This window comes from Schistocerca cancellata, chromosome 3 (genome assembly GCF_023864275.1).
Source record: "Schistocerca cancellata isolate TAMUIC-IGC-003103 chromosome 3, iqSchCanc2.1, whole genome shotgun sequence".
Classification (NCBI taxonomy): domain Eukaryota; kingdom Metazoa; phylum Arthropoda; class Insecta; order Orthoptera; family Acrididae; genus Schistocerca; species Schistocerca cancellata.
In genome coordinates, this window is record NC_064628.1 from 845,052,571 (window position 1) to 845,066,565 (window position 13,995).

Sequence of the window (13,995 nt, forward strand, 5' to 3'; positions counted from 1 at the left end):
TAACAATAACTTGAAATTCGGGTGCGTCTTACAGTCTGTAGCGTCTTATAATCCGTAAGATACGGACACATGTTATCCCTCTGTGAGCACAAGACGGTCAGAGTGTTCCTGGAGAAATGTTTGCAGTTGCCTATGGGACCACGATTGTACCCACGAGTGAACATCTTCGTCGGTAACAAATCGACAGCCACGAATGTCTTTCTTCAGGGTTCCAAAAATATGGAAATCGCATGGCAGTGACCTGGACGGTATGGAGGATGTCTAATGAAGCACTTCCTTCGAAACTTCTGCAACGTAGTCGAAACAACATTGGCAACATGTGGATGCGCCTGCACTCGTTGCCGTCGAAATGCATCGGACGAAGAGGTGAACGCCTGGGTACACTAATGGTTCTTCAGGCAACCCCAAACATTTCTCTGTGAACACACTGATCGACTTGTTTCGCTGTGGGATACATGTACTAACGCTTATGCCGATTACATTTGAAATAATAAAGAGTTCACTTACTTTTTTCCACCTGTCTCGTTTCCATTTGACTGCCCCTCATACATGTCATGGATTACGTCTGTAATTACTTTTGGCGCTTAAAATTCTCAGAGTTTTGTTGACTGACTAACCAAAGTCAACTGCCAATTACCTACCAAAAAGTGTAATACGCTACCATGTATACGTCAGTGCACCGACAATACAGTTGTCGACTCAAAGACCTTTGTACGTCTGTATCAAGGCAAATCCCAGTAGATGCAAATATTCTAACTTTTTCTCGTGGCGGCTATTTTCACGTCAGCTGTATATAAATTGCAGTAGTTCAAAAGGAAAACTTCTTTTGCACGTTGTATATTAAATATTATTTATTTAACTTACATTCCCAAAAGCGTTTCGCTATAGTTACAAGGCATCTTCAATGAGTATCCCGAAATTTTACACGATATTTTTGGTTGCACATGTAGGTTATCGATTACAGACATAAGCTACAGATTTAAAACAGTTCACTGCATTTTCATAATAAAACGAGAAAGTACTTACAGATCAGCGTCTAATTCATTTTTTGTAAGCCAAACAGCTTTCTCCCGTGTGGCAAACTGGTTGAAAGTTTGCAGTTTTCCTTGTGGTCACTGTTTTCGAAAAATAGCACTGAAACTGCCACTTTCTGTGCCTAGAATATCATTCCTTTCTGTAAGACTTGTTGCCAACTTTGTCAGGTTTTGCTTTCAATTTTTCATATAGTCACAGAAAAAAAAACACTTGAAGGAAAAACTTGGCAAAGTTGGCAACACTTACAGAAATAAATGACACTCTAGATAGAGAAAATGGCGCTTAGAGTGCTATATTTCGAAAACAGTGACAACAAGGAAAACTGCAAACTTTCAACCAGTTTGCCACATGAGTGAAACCTGTTTGGTTTGGAAACGACAACCTATACGTGCGAACGAAAACAATCTAATATTTTAGAAAACAAATTGAAAATGCCTAGCAACAAGGCGATACGCGTCTGGTTGCGTAAGTTAAGTATGAAAACTAAATGTGCAGCATGTAAAAGGCGTTTTTCTTTCGACCTACAGCAATTCTTGCGTTTAAAAATGGTAGCATTTAAAACTTATACACCTTTGTGTATGTTAGAACAAATTTTCAAAACCATTTCTCCACTCTCATGTTGGCACTTGTAATCATAATATCCTGCTATTCAGCGATTAAGATAAATAAAAGAGGCTAGGCATTTGGTTCCTGTGCATTACGTTTTCTCTACTGAGAAGGGCAGATGTTGCAGGTGAGAAGTGGTGCCACTTGCAGATCTCGGAAACGACCAGACCATTGCTACAGGTAGGTTTCCACGATCAGCAAGATGTTCAAAGGTTCAAAGAACTTTCAGTGGAGAATATATGCTAATATATGCACACTGCAGAGGTGAAAAAGGCTTTTCTGCTGAAGCAGCCAGAGAGGGCGTCAAGCAACGACTACCTAAAACAAAGGAAATACGAGATGAAAGGGTAGGTCCGAGAGAAAAAAAGTAGTGAAACAGCAATTGTACAGCTAGCGAAAAAGGAAGACACACCAGATATCTTTGCTTAGCATAGGGGATATTACATTTACTTGATGAGATGGGTAATTAAAAAAATTCAGTAAAGGAAACAGGCGAAAGGGAATATAGACCTCGTACAAAAAATAACAATGATGGAAACTGAAGAGTGGCGAAGCAGGAATGCTGCCAAGGAAGCATAACTGAAGGAAAGAGACAGCACCTATCAGAAAATTAAGGAACATAAAATAAATTCGGCATCTCCTGGTCTGTTAATTGCAGAATACAAATCACAATAAATAAAGGAAGAAACTAGATAACGAGATGATTGAGATAGGTATCATCAAATAATGAGAAAAGAGAAGCTAGTACTAAGTAAAGAGGGGGATACTGAAAGGTGAAAGGAATGTGTAGAGTTGTGATATAATATTAAGTAACTAGAAGAGATTGTTATGGAAAGGGCACAAGAAGTGGATGGAGATGGACAGGATGATCCGATATTAGAGCAGAATTTGTCAGAGTACTTAAGCTGAAGTACATAAGCTGAAACAAGTCACCTAGATCAGCCTACATTCCCTCCACAACCCAACCAAGGCAAAACTATTGCAGCTGTAGGTGGAATATATATTAGACAGGTGGAACAGATTTTTAGAAGACTATAATAATCCCAATAACAAAGAAGGCTGATTGCTCTGGCGAGGTCGTGCGATGTCCGCCGCTCGTGGTCTCGCGGTAGCGTTCTCGCTTCCCGAGCACGGGGTCCCGGGTTCGATTCCCGGCGGGGTCAGGGATTTTCACCTGCCTCGAGATGACTGGGTGTTTGTGTTGTCCTTATCATTTCATCATCATCCAGGAAAGTGGCGAAATTGGACTGAGCAAAGGTTGGGAAATTGTACGGGCGCTGATAACCACGCAGTTGAGCGCCCCACAAACCAAACATCATCATCATCATCGAGGTCGTGCGCCTACTCAGCCAGCAGCCAACAACACAGGTGGGCCATGCGGGCAATCGACCTCTCTGTAGGTAACCTCCACGAGAGGGCTGTGCACGGTCACGCCGCCAGGCAGCAACCTGAACACCCGAAGAGGTTACAAACCTTTTCTCCTCCGTGGGCCTCGTGACCGAAAATAGTACCAGCAGTATCCTGGGATATGGGCAATATTTAGGTCGGCACAGGCGACGATGGACCAGTTCAGTAAGAATGAGCGTCCTGGGCCGGGCGCCAATTGCGGAAACATTCCAACGATCAGGATCTCACAATGGAGACTCCGCATCTCCGAGTAACTAGTGCAACCTACATCCTTCTGAATTTGCTTAGTGTGTTCATCTGTTTGTCTCCCTTTACGAGATTTACCCTCCACGCTTCCTTCCAACACTAAACTGGCGATCCCTTGAAGCCTCAGAACGTGTCCTACCAACCGATCTCTTCTTTTAGACAAGTAGTGACACAAATTCTTGTTCTCCCCTATTCTATTAAGTACCTCCTCATTAGTTACGTGATCTACCCATTCTTCCATAGAACATCGATTCCAGAACAGGTTCGCCCGGCCGGTGTGGCCGAGCGGTTCTAGGCACTTCAGTCTGGAACCGCGCGACCGCTACGGTCGCAGGTTCGAATCCTGCCTCGGGTATGGATGTGTGTGATGTCCTTATGTTAGTTAGGTTTAAGTAGCTCTAAGTTCTAGGGGACTGATGTCCACAGATGTCAAGTCCCATAGTGCTCAGAGCCATTTGAGCCATTTTTTGCTCAGAGCCATTTGAACCAGAACAGGTTCTTTCCCTCTGAGGGACAGCGCTGTAGATCATGTCATACCTGTTTTATTTGTTGTGGAGTGGTCATTACAAGTAGCCAGTCTGAACACACTGCCTATTCCAAGCCGTTTATTCCTGTTGTATGCCCAGGTTGTCTTAAGTTTATCCATCTGGCTTACTTTTTTGTCAAGATTCTGAGTGACATTATGATTTCTCCATTGCAGGATACTGACCAGTAGCCAGGGTAGCCAGGTGGTGGGGCTGCCACTTTCAGTTATCGCAGCACACCTATTTTCCTTTTTTGGCGGTCTCTCTTAGATGCGTTCTTTCACTACAGCTATGGATCGGTTTCTGCAAGTTTTGTAGGATGTCCTTCCTGTTTCTCATCTAGGTTGTCTCCTATAGGAGAGTTCGCTTTTGCCGGCTTAGGAGCCTCCCTCTACTGCCCCCGCCCCCTCCTCCACCCCATGATCCGGATTGCTCTTCGTCTGACTCCCTTCCAAGAAACCTGTATGGCTTGTGTAGCCCTGCCACGAGCTTAAGCTCTCTGGGTCGTAGAAGAATGTACAAATCTCCCGGTAAGGCGACAGTCCTTGAGGAAATTGAAAGGAAAAATAGTCCTCCTTGTCTCCTGGGTAACGTGCTATTGCAACAGTAACTCAACCATTGCCATGGTCATAGTCTACTGCATTATCTATAGTAAAATTAAGCACAGCCCCCGTAAAAACAGAAGGGCCATGTAAAAACACTTGCCCATTAACAGGTTGAGCAACAACATCATCTACTGCTTTATAAACGGTAAAACGGGGACGTCTTCTCCTCAAGTTGTAGCGCCGCATTCTACGTGCTGCTGCTCGTGCTGAGTGCGGTGTGTAGGACCAACTCACCTGTAGCTGACGAAGGCGTCGTACTTGAAGTTGTGGTCGTCGGCGGCGCCCTCGGCGCCCGGGCGTCGGCGGCCGCGCCTGGCGGCGCCGATCTTGACGCCGAGTATGTGGCGCAGGTAGGTGAGCTCGAAGCGGTAGGAGTAGCAGAGCGCCGCCACGAGCCCGGCCAGCAGCCCGAGCGCCGCCATCGGCACGCCCACCGCCACCGCGATGTCCACCGAGCTGCAGCCGTCCAGCACGGTGGGCGAGCGCACCGCCAGCGCCGCCGGCTTCGCGCAGAACACCTCGCCCACAACCGCGGGCCGCTCCTCCTGCGAACACGGCCAAACACCGCCGCTCAATACTAACGGTACGAATCATATTCTTACTTTTCAAAATATCCACTGGTTGCGATCCGACAATGCATGGGTAGTACTAAGGACTACCAGAGATATGCAGAGACAGGTGGGCATCGACAGCGGGGTTAGTAGTAAGGAATGCTGGAGAAATGCAGAAATGGAGATATGTGGACAGCAGGGTTAGTACCAAGAAATACACTCCTGGAAATTGAAATAGGAACACCGTGAATTCATTGTCCCAGGAAGGGGAAACATTATTGACACATTCCTGGGGTCAGATACATCACATGATCACACTGATACAACCACAGGCACATAGACACAGGCAACAGAGCATGCACAATGTCGGCACTAGTACAGTGTATATCCACCTTTCGCAGCAATGCAGGCTGCTATTCTCCCATGGAGACGATCGTAGAGATGCTGGATGTAGTCCTGTGGAACGGCTTGCCATGCCATTTCCACCTGGCGCCTCAGTTGGACCAGCGTTCGTGCTGGACGTGCAGACCGCGTGAGACGACGCTTCATCCAGTCCCAAACATGCTCAATGAGGGACAAATCCGGAGATCTTGCTGGCCAGGGTAGTTGACTTACACCTTCTAGAGCACGTTGGGTGGCACGGGATACATGCGGACGTGCATTGTCCTGTTGGAACAGCAAGTTCCCTTGCCGGTCTAGGAATGGTAGAACGATGGGTTCGATGACGGTTTGGATGTACCGTGCACTATTCAGTGTCCCCTCGACGATCACAAGTGGTGTACGGCCAGTGTAGGAGATCGCTCCCCACACCATGATGCCGGGTGTTGGCCCTGTGTGCCTCGGTCGTATGCAGTCCTGATTGTGGCGCTCACCTGCACGGCGCCAAACACGCATACGACCATCATTGGCACCAAGGCAGAAGCGACTCTCATCGCTGAAGACGACACGTCTCCATTCGTCCCTCCATTCACGCCTGTCGCGACACCACTGGAGGCGGGCTGCACGATGTTGGGGCGTGAGCGGAAGACGGCCTAACGGTGTGCGGGACCGTAGCCCAGCTTCATGGAGACGATTGCGAATGGTCCTCGCCGATACCCCAGGAGCAACAGTGTCCCTAATTTGCTGGGAAGTGGCGGTGCGGTCCCCTACGGCACTGCGTAGGATCCTACGGTCTTGGCGTGCATCCGTGCGTCGCTGCGGTCCGGTCCCAGGTCGACGGGCACGTGCACCTTCCGCCGACCACTGGCGACAACATCGATGTACTGTGGAGACCTCACGCCCCACGTGTTGAGCAATTCGGCGGTACGTCCACCCGGCCTCCCGCATGCCCACTATACGCCCTCGCTCAAAGTCCGTCAACTGCACATACGGTTCACGTCCACGCTGTCGCGGCATGCTACCAGTGTTAAAGACTGCGACGGAGCTCCGTATGCCACGGCAAACTGGCTGACACTGACGGCGGCGGTGCACAAATGCTGCGCAGCTAGCGCCATTCGACGGCCAACACCGCGGTTCCTAGTGTGTCCGCTGTGCCGTGCGTGTGATCATTGCTTCTACAGCCCTCTCGCAGTGTCCGGAGCAAGTATGGTGGGTCTGACACACCGGTGTCAATGTGTTCTTTTTTCCATTTCCAGGAGTGTAGTATGCAGACAGCAGAAGTATCCACACAGCAGGGTTTTTACTAATGACTGAGGTAAATGTGGGCACATATGTATGCGGACAGAAACACTGGTACTGAGGAATGTCAGGGAAATTGGTACACAATGCCATGCAAATAACTGGTATAGTACTAAGGAATGCCGAAAAAGTGCAAGCATTGAGGTATGCAAACAGAACAGTTAGTACTAAGGAATTCCAGAAAAAAGCAGACACTGAGGTATGCAGACAGCAGTGTTAGAACCAAGAAATTTTGGAGAAATGCTAGCACAGAGGTATGCACATATCAGGGTTAGTACCAAGGAACTTCAGGTAAATGGGGCATAGAGGTAGCATGGAGGGTTAGCAATACAGAATGCTGGAGCAATGCAACCATGGAGGCATGTGATCTTCAGCCTCAGAACTAACAAATGTTGAGGGAAATCCGGGCACAAGGGTATGACCACATCTGCATTAGTACCAAGGAATGTCAGGGGAATGCAGGCACAGTGGTATGTGGGTGGCAGGGTTAGTACCATGGAATGCTGGAGAAATGCAGACATAGAGGTATGTGGTCAACGGGATTAATATTAAGGAGTGCTGCAGAAATGGAGATGGTGAAGAATGCAGGTCACTGTGTTAGTACCAAGGAATGTTGGGGAAATGTGGGCACAGACGTATGTACACCTCAGGGCTAGTACCAAGGGATGTCAGGGAAATGCAGGCATAGATTCTAGGGTTAGTACTACGAATGCTGGACAGATGCAGATATGGAGGTATGCTGTCAGCAAGGTTTGTGCTTATCAATACTGCTGAAATGCAGACACATAGGTAAGTGAACTGCATGGTTAGTACCACAGAATGTTGGGAGGTACACAGAAAAGAGGGTTAGTATTAATGAATGCTGGAGAAATCCAATGTAGCAATATATTGAACAGGGTTAGTACTAGGGAATGCTGAAGAAAGGTGGACACAGAGGAATACTGACAGCAGGGTTAGTACTAATGAATGTCAGGGTAATGCGGGCATGGAGGTATGCAGACAGCAGAGTTGGCAGCAATGACTGCCAAGGAAATGTGGGCACTGAGGTACGCAAACAGCAGGGTGTCCAAGGAATGTTTGGTAAATGCAGGCACAGAGGTAAACACATGTCAGGATTAGTACCAAGAAATGTCAGGAAAATGTGAGTATAGAAGTATATAAACAGCACCGTAGTACTAATGAATGCCAAAAACGTGTCAGCATGGAGGATTGTGAACAGCATGGTTAGTACTAAGGAATGCTGTAGAAACGCAAACATGGAAGTATTCAGTCAGCAGGGTTAGTACTAATGAATGCCGCAGAAATGGGTACATGGAGGAATTTGGACAGCAGGATCATTACTAAGGAATGTTGGTGGAGTTCTGGCATGGAGGTATGCACACTGTGGGGTAAGTACTAATGCTTTTCAAGGAAATGTGAGTACGGATCTACGTAGGCAGAAGGGTTAATAAAAAGGACTGCTGAATAAATGCAGAAACGGAGGCATACGAACATCAGGGTTCGTCGGAGAATTTCGGAAACCACCTCTGTGAGTTATATTCTGAACGGCAAGAGAAGAGCTTTGACAGTTGGAGTGGCTTGGTGCACATGATTCGCGCATTCAAGACAGCCAGTCAGACCATGACATTTTATTCACATTACCGTGGCAACGCCCCAGTGTTTCCACAGTGTTAGGTGACACGTCCTTTCAGGCAGTTGTGCTTTATGTATCGTATAGGTTTATGTTTATACACGTGGATTCCACTAATTCTGTGAGTCCCCTGCAGCGTCGAAAATGCGTGCCAGTAGTGCAGAATAGAGAACTTTTGGAAAAGAAGCTACTCTTAAATCTCAAGCACACGAATTTTTGTACAGAATGCCTGTTTACTTTGAAAGGAAAAGAGACAACGGGGAGCCTTTGATACCAGTGAGCAAAGTGACTGACAGGGCGACAGAAGCATCAAACATCTCTAAAAGGACAGTGAAGAGAAACACAAATGATAAAGAGGCTGCCAGTTTAGCTGGGAGCCCTCTTATTGCGATGCCAGGAAAGTCGAGTTAGAGATCGTATCTTTTGACTGAGACAGACAATTTTGACCAAAATGCAATCAAGCAACACATACACGCGTGCGACAGCAGTAACGACAATCCGACACTTAAAACGTTGATGACATCATTGTCAAACAGTGGTCCGTTCACAGGCGGATCGACAAGTCTCTCCATCATTAAGAAAAAATTGTCTTCCAGAGGAAAAATTTCTCCGAAAAAAAGAAAGTGCTGATGGAATGCAGAAACTTTGTGGCGTGGAGATGTCGCTTCCTACGTGAGGTGCTAGCCGTGAATCCGGTGAATGTAATATTGACTGACGAAACATGGGTCAACTTGTGTCATGTACGATCTGTCACATGGACAGAAAAGTGCGCCACGGAACTATGAGTGTGCCAGCTGGTAAGGTAGGGCGACTAATTATTGTTCACGCTGGCTCCATGAACAGCTTTGTGCCCTATGCTAAGATGGCGTTTCAGTGAACAAAATTGTCGATTATTACGAGGAAATGAATGCAGATAAATTTAAACACTGGTTCATTACTCTTTGGTAGGTTTTGTAATGGACAACATGCTGTACCATTCTGTACAATTAAATAAGGCACCAGAGGCTGGTGCAAGGAGAGACGAAATAGTCATCTAGCTGAAAGATAATAAAATAGGCTTTGAACAGAATGTTCCGAAAGTGAAACTTCTGTAATTAGGAAAACGATACAAGGCACAGGAGATGCAGTATGTAACTGATACGTTATCAAAGAACCATTGTCGCAAAGTTATACCACTGCCATTACGACCCCCTCGATCTTGCCTGTGCTCAAATAAACGCAGATGTCACTAATAGAAGTGAAACTTTTATGTTGCAAAACACAGAGAGGCTGATAAATGATGCTGTCACGCGAATAATGCCAGAAAACCGGAAGAACGTCATGGACCATATATGGAAAGAGATTGTAAGGTCGAACACAGAAGGAAACGTAGGGAAAGAATCAATATAAAACATTGTAATTTCATTACCGGATGATGAGGATAGCAGCAGCGTAGATGCCCAAGACTGTTTGGTCGTGACGAGAGATGATCAATCACATGAAGACGATCTGGGGTTTTCCGTTCTCTCACACCAAAAATAAAGGTAACGTCTTCATTCGATATTTTACACGTAACATTTGTGCATTTTTGCTGTACCTTATGAATGTTGAAAATCTATTTGTATCTGGACAGAATGTCAAAGCAAATACCTTTCAGCCGACTAATTTCCAAACTGTTATTTCATTTGGCTACCAGTTTCGGCGATTTACTACGCCATTTTCAGGCCCTCTGACCGACGTGTAGGAAGAATCCAACCTCTGCTCCGGTCAAAAAAGGCGTCAGCATTCAAAGACTGGTGCCTATAGATTTCTGCTTGATATAGTTATGACTTTAACCATCATCTGCTGTACTGAACAGCCGAGTCCCTCAATCATCTCCGAAAATGTAGATATACACCGACTATTTGTGTCTGTCTGTGTAAAAAAGGAAACACAGTTAACGCACGAGGAAAAATGTTTGATCAAGGAATTCATCATTTCAGTAGAATGCTACCAACAAGAAACCTGCAATGAAACGTGCGGCATTGTCAAGCTCTGCAGTAATGGCTTCTGCGGGGCCGAAGGGAGGGAGGGGAAGTTAATCCCCCCCCCCATCCCCCCACGCCCCTGTCTCATTAGCTGCTAGCCCACTACACGTCGAATATTGGCAACTAGTTCTAAGTTTAGGGTACTGATGACCTCTGATTTTAAGTCCCACAGTGCTCAGAGCCATTTGAACCATTTGAACTGGCAACTGCGCTGACAGCTGCCGCAGCGCTTCTCTCTCCGTACTGAGTATGGTGGCTGTGTTCAACAGTGCCGCTCAAACTGATAATTGTTTAGCGGCATCCTGTATGAACAAATAGGGGTCAAAGTCTTTGAATGTATGTAGATTTAAACTTTGATCAGTACATAACTATGTAATACTACAGCTCGATGTCCAGATTCCTTAGTCGTTTGTGATAATTCCGCTAGACTTACTTGCATTTAACAGGCGGCAAGTTTTTGCATAAATACAATGTAATGTTCGAAGTGGAACCAGTTTCCCATAGCTCCGAATGGAATTCTGGTGCGATGTAACTCGACAAGCTAAAACTATGGTTTCATATTTAAAATGGAAGCACTGTCCCAGAGAATTAATTCTTAATCACATTACAAAGTGCTAAATATAATAATTATTATTATTATCAGGGAATCTCCTTTTTTCTTGTTAGTACAAAGACGTGTGGATGTACACTCCTGGAAATGGAAAAAAGAACACATTGACACCGGTGTGTCAGACCCACCATACTTGCTCCGGACACTGCGAGAGGGCTGTACAAGCAATGATCACACGCACGGCACAGCGGACACACCAGGAACCGCGGTGTTGGACGTCGAATGGCCCTAGCTGCGCAACATTTGTGCACCGCCGCCGTCAGTGTCAGCCAGTTTGCCGTGGCATACGGAGCTCCATCGCAGTCTTTAACACTGGTAGCATGCCGCGACAGCGTGGACGTGAACCGTATGTGCAGTTGACGGACTTTGAGCGAGGGCGTATAGTGAGCATGCGGGAGGCCGGGTGGACGTACTGCCGAATTGCTCAACACGTGGGGCGTGAGGTCTCCACAGTACATCGATGTTGTCGCCAGTGGTCGGCGGAAGGTGCACGTGCCCGTCGACCTGGGACCGGACCGCAGCGACGCACGGATGCACGCCAAGACCGTAGGATCCTACGCAGTGCCGTAGGGGACCGCACCGCCACTTCCCAGCATATTAGGGACATTGTTGCTCCTGGCGTATCGGCGAGGACCATTCGCAACCGTCTCCATGAAGCTGGGCTACGGTCCCGCACACCGTTAGGCCGTCTTCCGCTCACGCCCCAACATCGTGCAGCCCGCCTCCAGTGGTGTCGCGACAGGCGTGAATGGAGGGACGAATGGAGACGTGTCGTCTTCAGCGATGAGAGTCGCATCTGCCTTGGTGCCAATGATGGTCGTATGCGTGTTTGGCGCCGTGCAGGTGAGCGCCACAATCAGGACTGCATACGACCGAGGCACACAGGGCCAACACCCGGCAACATGGTGTGGGGAGCGATCTCCTACACTGGCCGTACACCACTGGTGATCGTCGAGGGGACACTGAATAGTGCACGGTACATCCAAACCGTCATCGAACCCATCGATCTACCATTCCTAGACCGGCAAGGGAACTTGCTGTTCCAACGGGACAATGCACGTCCGCATGTATCCCGTGCCACCCAACGTGCTCTAGAAGGTGTAAGTCAACTACCCTGGTCAGCAAGATCTCCGGATCTGTCCCCCATTGAGCATGTTTGGGACTGGATGAAGCGTCGTCTCACGTCTGCACGTCCAGCACGAACGCTGGTCCAACTGAGGCGCCAGGTGGAAATGGCATGGCAAGCCGTTCCACAGGACTACGTCCAGCATCTCTACGATCGTCTCCATGGGAGAATAGCAGCCTGCATTGCTGCGAAAGGTGGATATACACTGTACTAGTGCCGACATTGTGCATGCTCTATTGCCTGTGTCTATGTGCCTGTGGTTCTGTCAGTGTGATCATGTGATGTATCTGATCCCAGGAATGTGTCAATAAAGTTTCCCCTTCCTGGGACAATGAATTCACGGTGTTCTTATTTCAATTTCCAGGAGTGTATATAGTGCTATTTCAGACGCATTCTGCTTGTTCATTGAGTAGAAAACATGAATTGTTAATTGAACAATTTGACGTTTTCATATTAAACTCCTCCATCTCATACTTGGAAGCAGTTTCGTGGTAGTAATGAATCTCTCGACTTATCTAAAAAGGTAGATAAGAGTGCAGTTTCAAAAAATTTCCCACGAGCAACAGGTACAGTTCATATGTGTTTGATGTTGTGTCAATAGCTGGGGGCGGTCTGAATTGTTATATCATTCTCATATATCAGGTACGCCAAGATCGCATGTAACTCTCTTCACTGTTTACTGGTATAGACAGACCAGGGCTGTCATAATCGGATGTATTGACATATTGGCAGAAGCTCATGATCTTTACAAATTTGCAAGCCACGTAGTGATGTTGCGTCGTTTTACAATAATTGGTAGCGAGGAACATCAGCAAATGAAACACAAAATACCACAAATATGAAACACAGATCATCCGGTGCCGGCCGCTGGTGGCACAGCGGTTCTAGGCGCCTCAGTCTGGAACCGCGCGACCGCTACGGTCGCAGGTTCGAATCCTGCCTCGGGCATGGATGTGTGTGATGTCCTTAGGTTAGTTAGGTTTAAGTAGTTCTAAGTTCTAGGGTATCGATGACCTGAGATGTTAAGTCCCATAGTGCTTAGAGCCATTTGAACCATTTGATCATCCGGTGCTGGTGTCCTACCATCCTACCAACACAATGGCGAATGTTAATAAGTTACAAGATCTGATTATGTTAGCACAGATCTGTCGAAACCGGTAATCAATAAAAAGATTGAAAAGCGGTCTTGCCGTAACTGATATTTCAGAATAATATAATTCTAGTTAAACAGAGACCAAAAACTGTACCGCAACCTAATTAAAAATTGTTATGGTTATCGACAAATATGAAAGTAAAGCGTTAAAAAAGTGGGTAAAGGATATATCACTTCAAGGATATGTTTAAAGTAAAGAGAAAACAAACACAAATTTTGTAAATTTTTCCACATTTATTTTTAAAACTCTTTACTCGCTCTGGGGAATTACCGGTATCAGCGGCGAAACACTCACATTCTTTTACAGAGGCTATATAATTTTTTAATGCTAGAACTGCAGTAAATTGCATAACACATGTAAGTATGCGTATTAATCTCGCTGAAGCGAAGTCGCAATTCACTACCGTGTGTAGCTTGAACAACACGCGCGAATCCGCTGCGGATACCAAAATCCTTGAGATTAGCCTCCGCATACAGGCAGACATGTATCCATGTCCCAAGGACATTGTATTGTGAAGATACAGACACTGTATAAATACACACATTGTAACCATCAATGATGTATCCAACCCTCGGTTCAAATGGTTCAAATGGCTCTGAGCACTATGGGATTTAACATCTGAGGTCATCAGTCCCCTAGAACTTAAAACTACCTAAACCTAACTAACATAAAGACATCACACACATCCATGCTCGAGGCAGGATTCGAACCTGCGACCGTAGCGGTCGCGCGATTCAGACTCAAGCGCCTAGAACCGCTCGGCCACAACGGCCGGCTCTAAGCCTCGAAGAGCTAAAATGTCTTCCTGTGCGGAAATC

General features: G+C 46.6%; 1 protein-coding gene across 1 annotated transcript in view; it reads right to left on the minus strand.

The window, feature by feature from the left end:
- The window catches only part of LOC126176603 (toll-like receptor 2), a 400,052-nt gene that overhangs the window by 78,831 nt on the left and 307,226 nt on the right, over positions 1 to 13,995 (minus strand). Inside the window, exon 9 of the mRNA XM_049923763.1 lies at positions 4,736 to 4,968. Coding sequence (XP_049779720.1) covers positions 4,736 to 4,968 — 233 coding nt within the window. The remainder of the gene's footprint in view (positions 1 to 4,735; positions 4,969 to 13,995) is intronic.